The following is a 4,189-nucleotide window of genomic DNA, read 5'->3' as shown; positions in this document are numbered from 1 at the left end:
AGTAACAGCCACATTGTGTGATGACTAACTTTGATAGACTTAGCTCTTCTCATCAATGCAAAGATCTAAGGCATCTCCAAAAGTCTCACAAGGGAAAATGCTATCCACATCCAGAGAAAGAACCATGGAACCTGAATGCAGATGGAAGCAGACTATTTGCTTTCCTTTTCTTTTGTTGTTTTATTTGGTTTCTTCTTTCTCATGGTTCCTCCCATCAGTTCTAATTCTTCTTTAAATCATGACTAATGTGAAAATATGTTTAATATGAATGTATAAGTAGAGCTACATCAGATTGCACACCATCTTGGGACAGGGGGAGGAGAGGAAGAGGGAGAAAATTTAATACTCAAAATCTTATGGAAATGAATGTTAAAAACCAAAATTTAATTAATTAATTATATTTTTTAAAAAGATGCAGCTGTTGTCAGTTGGCTTTGTCCAAGGATTTCTGAGTTTTGTTATGAGGCAGGTTTCAGAGTTGTTACTAATAATCTTAACAGCAACTTATAGTTACTAATAGACCATTTATCAATTGGGGAATGACTTGGATTCTTATAAATTTGACTCAGTTCTCTATATATTTTAGAAATGAGACCTTTATCAGAAACACTGGCTGTAAAAATTGTTTCCCAGCTTTCTGCTTCCCTTTCAATATTGGTTGCATTGGCTTTGTTTGTGCAGAGCTGTTAACTAATAGTTACTAATAGCCCAGGCCTGCCTGAGCACTGAGAGGTAAAAGGACTTGCCCAGGATCACATAGCCACTGGCTGTCAAAATTAGGACTTGAACCCAGTACTGCCCCGTGCTGGTAGGTGCTTAATAATGGGCTCTTCAGGGGCCATGGGCACTTTGAAGTTTAATCCATATTACTGACATTTTCTCCATCACTTTCTTAAGTCCAGACAATCAACAAAACAATAACTGAAACTGTGCTTTGTAGTGTAGTGTTTGCTGGCTTCAACAAGGTGCAAATGTTCACACTGAAAATTTAAGGAGCAGCTCTCCAGGGCTGGTTAGCCAGCAAACCCTGGAACCCAAGTCTTCCACACTCCAAGACCAGTCAGCCAGCCATTATTCCATGCTGACACCTCAAAAAATCCTATTTTTAAATTTAAAAAAAACAAAACTTGTCTCCCTAAACGACCTTGGGCCGAAAAGCATGGACCTAGGCAGCATAAAGGAGGGAGTCAGGAAGACCTGAGTTAGAATCCAGCCGCAGTTGTACTGAGTGACCCAGGGTGAGTCACTTAACCTGTCTCAGCTTCCTCATCTGCAGAATGGGTATAATATTATCCCCTACCTCCCAGGGTTGTGTGAGAGGCCACTGTGCCCCCATCAATGTGTACAGAGCTTGGCAAACCTGAAACCATGCTGGACAAGTGTGAACTACCCCCAAACCTGGAGCTTCCCCGGGAATGGCGAAACCCGCGGCATGTGGGAGTCATGGAGTATGCGATGGAAAGGGACAGTTCCAGAGAAAAGGGGCGAGGGGAAGAGGACAAGGAGAACAGCAAGGACTCCGATAGAGATGGAGCAGACAGAGAGGTGAGGGACTGGGGGTGAATCCGCAGGCAGACGTCTCCCGGGGTAGCCAGGGAGGGAAGTTTTTGTTATCAAGGTTTCATTTGCATTTGTTGTTCAATGGGGTTCAAGGGGCCAAGTGGGAGAGAGGGAAAATGAATGTTGGTTAATTGGGGAAATGGCTTTAAAATCTTCTTTAAAACAAGTACAGTAAATGGGATTTTGGGCGGCAGCTCGGCCTCTCTGGGCCGGCTCTCAATGAGACAAGCCCCAGCCTGGGAGCTGTGCCACCCCCGCCTCATTGCGGCCCAGGACGGGCGTTTCTCCAGGCCCCATGGGCTGAGCCAGAGGCTGAGGCGCGGGCCCGCCTGGCCAGGGAGGTCTCTTGTACTCACCAGGATGGTGACGCCCTCCCTATAAACCTGCAGGAGGTGAAGGCTCAACATGACTGCTCTCTCTCGCTCCCAGTCCTTCTCTGAGTGTAACCACTTCTCAAGGAGCTGCCAGAGGGAGGGAGGTAAGAACACAAGGGAGAAGCCCTGAGAGCCTGGAAAACTGCGGGGCTTCCCCAGCCTTCCCTGGGGAAAGGCCCCCTCTGAGCCTGGGACAGTCTCCCCTACACTTAGCCATGAAGGGCCCTCAGACTGCTGCTAGGAGCAAGCTCCTCCCATGGCAGACCATTCTGTCCTCCAGGAACTATGGAAGCTCAGCCAGAAGGACAGAGAGCTTTGGAGGCTCCCCCCCCGACCCAAGATGCCCCACTCACGGCCACCACGGAGGGCGGCTTCTGTGGCAAATGGGGAGAGGGGCTCTCCAAGACACTCACGTGGAACGCCTCTTGGAGGCCCTTGGGGTCCAGCTCTCTTTCCAGGAGGCTTTGCATCAGCCTCATCAGGGCATTCATGGAGTTCTCGTACAATGTCTGCGACCAAGAGAAGAACGGCATGGGGGTCATGACACCCATGAGGAGACGACATGACCGTAGGGTCCCTGTGTCTGCTCAAGCCAAGGGAGAACAGCAGAGGGATTGGGAGGGAGGCTGCCCCCCAAGGCTCCACGGAGAAGTCACTGAAATGCTTGGAGCCTCAGTTTCCTCCTCTGTGAAATGAAGGGGTTCGAGGAGATGATGCTGGGGTCCCTTCCAACTCTCAGGCTATGACCCAGGGAATTGAGGCCAGCTGAAGCCGGTGAAGCCTGACAATTAGATTATTCTTTGCCTGATCGACCATAGGAGTAGACACAGAGAAGAGGCTGGAAGGAGACCTGAGCCAGCTTTGCCTTAACTGCCATGACCAGTGAGACAGAGGAAGGTGGTCAACAGGGCCCCCCTCCTCCCCAGGCTGCCTGTGGGGAGTTCTCAGAAAAGTACCTCTGGTCTGGCCCGGTCTGCCCTGCACCTGCCATTGTCCTGAGACTCTAAGAGAGGCGTGTGGGCTCTCCCTGTGGCAGGCCAGGGCACCTGGGGGCCCCCATTATCTCCTTGGCCTTCCCTCTGTGGCTCCCTGTGTGAGCTTCTCTGCGAAGGTTTTGTTCATTGATATAAACGGCCGCAGGTTGGTCATAGGATCAGAGAGTCCCAAAGCGCTGGTCACAGGGTCAGCAATGGGTACAACCTGGGTAACACCCCCCCCCCCAGCCCTTCCCCATGGTCTCAGGTGTGCCTGGAACCAGGTCAAGGAGCCTAATGTAGCCTAGGCCTCAGGCACTGTAACAGCCAGAAGATGGGAAGTGCGATTCAGGACCAGGTCAGCACAAACCTCCACCACTGAACAGATGAGGAGGCCTGAGAAGAGCTCACCTTGACCTGTTCACTGTCCTCTCCTGGAGGAGGGAGAGGGAATACACACTGGACACTCCTGTCCATCAACTCGTGGTTTTCCTCAAGGGTGAAAGGAGGCCTTAGTTTGCTGGGGAAAGCAAGGGAGAGTGAGGAGCTCAATGCTGGCCCAGCAGAAGCCCCACCCCTAGACAGGGTCCCATTGTCCAAAGACAGACTGAAAAAAGATGGAATGGCCAACTTCCCATCTCAGGGCAGGACTGCACCCTCAGTTTGGTGCAATTCAGCAAACCTTTTTTGGACACCTACTACATGCAAGACAGCTTGCTGGGTGAGCCTAAGAATGAGAGGCCATGTGATCTACATTGGGTCCTCCAGCTAGTGAAAGGAACACCGCATGGTTTAGAACCCTGATCCACAGCCAGCAAGGAGGAGCACGGCCTGGTCTAGAGCCCCAATCTACAGCTCCTGGTGCTGTGGATCCTGCCTCAGACACATCCCAGATGCTCAACTCTGGGAAAGTCACTCAAGCCCTATGTGCCTCAGTTTCCTCACCTGCAAAATGAGGAGGTTGGACTTGTTAGCCTGTATGGCCATTTCCAGCAATAAGTCTATGATCCTACATCTCTGATTTCTCATTCCCACTCTTCACTCTCCCCAGCTGGCTTACCCTGAATCCCAGCATCCTCCTGGCCTCTCCTCAAGAACTTTCCTCCCTCAGGCGGCCAATCTGGCCTAACCTGTTTTGTTTGCGTCTTGGTCTGCCCAAAGCACAAGGGCTGCACAGGGCTTTGAACATAGTAAGCACTTAACGAATGGTCACTGAAGAGAGAGAGGTGGCTGGGGAAGAGAGTGGGAGGAGAGGAGAGGAGAGAGAGAGAAAAGGAGCAG

General features: G+C 50.8%; 1 protein-coding gene across 1 annotated transcript in view; it reads right to left on the bottom strand.

Annotated features, from left to right (window-relative positions):
• The window catches only part of MROH2A (maestro heat like repeat family member 2A), a 53,899-nt gene that overhangs the window by 16,792 nt on the left and 32,918 nt on the right, over positions 1 to 4,189 (bottom strand). The window contains exons 23-25 of the mRNA XM_027875797.1: positions 3,320 to 3,428; positions 2,348 to 2,443; positions 1,917 to 2,021 (exon numbers count right to left, since the gene is read on the bottom strand). Of these exons, the coding sequence (XP_027731598.1) occupies positions 1,917 to 2,021; positions 2,348 to 2,443; positions 3,320 to 3,428 (310 nt within the window). The remainder of the gene's footprint in view (positions 1 to 1,916; positions 2,022 to 2,347; positions 2,444 to 3,319; positions 3,429 to 4,189) is intronic.

This window comes from Vombatus ursinus, unplaced genomic scaffold (assembly GCF_900497805.2).
Source record: "Vombatus ursinus unplaced genomic scaffold, bare-nosed wombat genome assembly UNPS02014810.1, whole genome shotgun sequence".
Lineage (NCBI taxonomy): Eukaryota > Metazoa > Chordata > Mammalia > Diprotodontia > Vombatidae > Vombatus > Vombatus ursinus.
The sequence above is the reverse complement of the archived record's forward strand: the minus strand, read 5'-3'. Positions and strand labels throughout refer to the sequence as shown.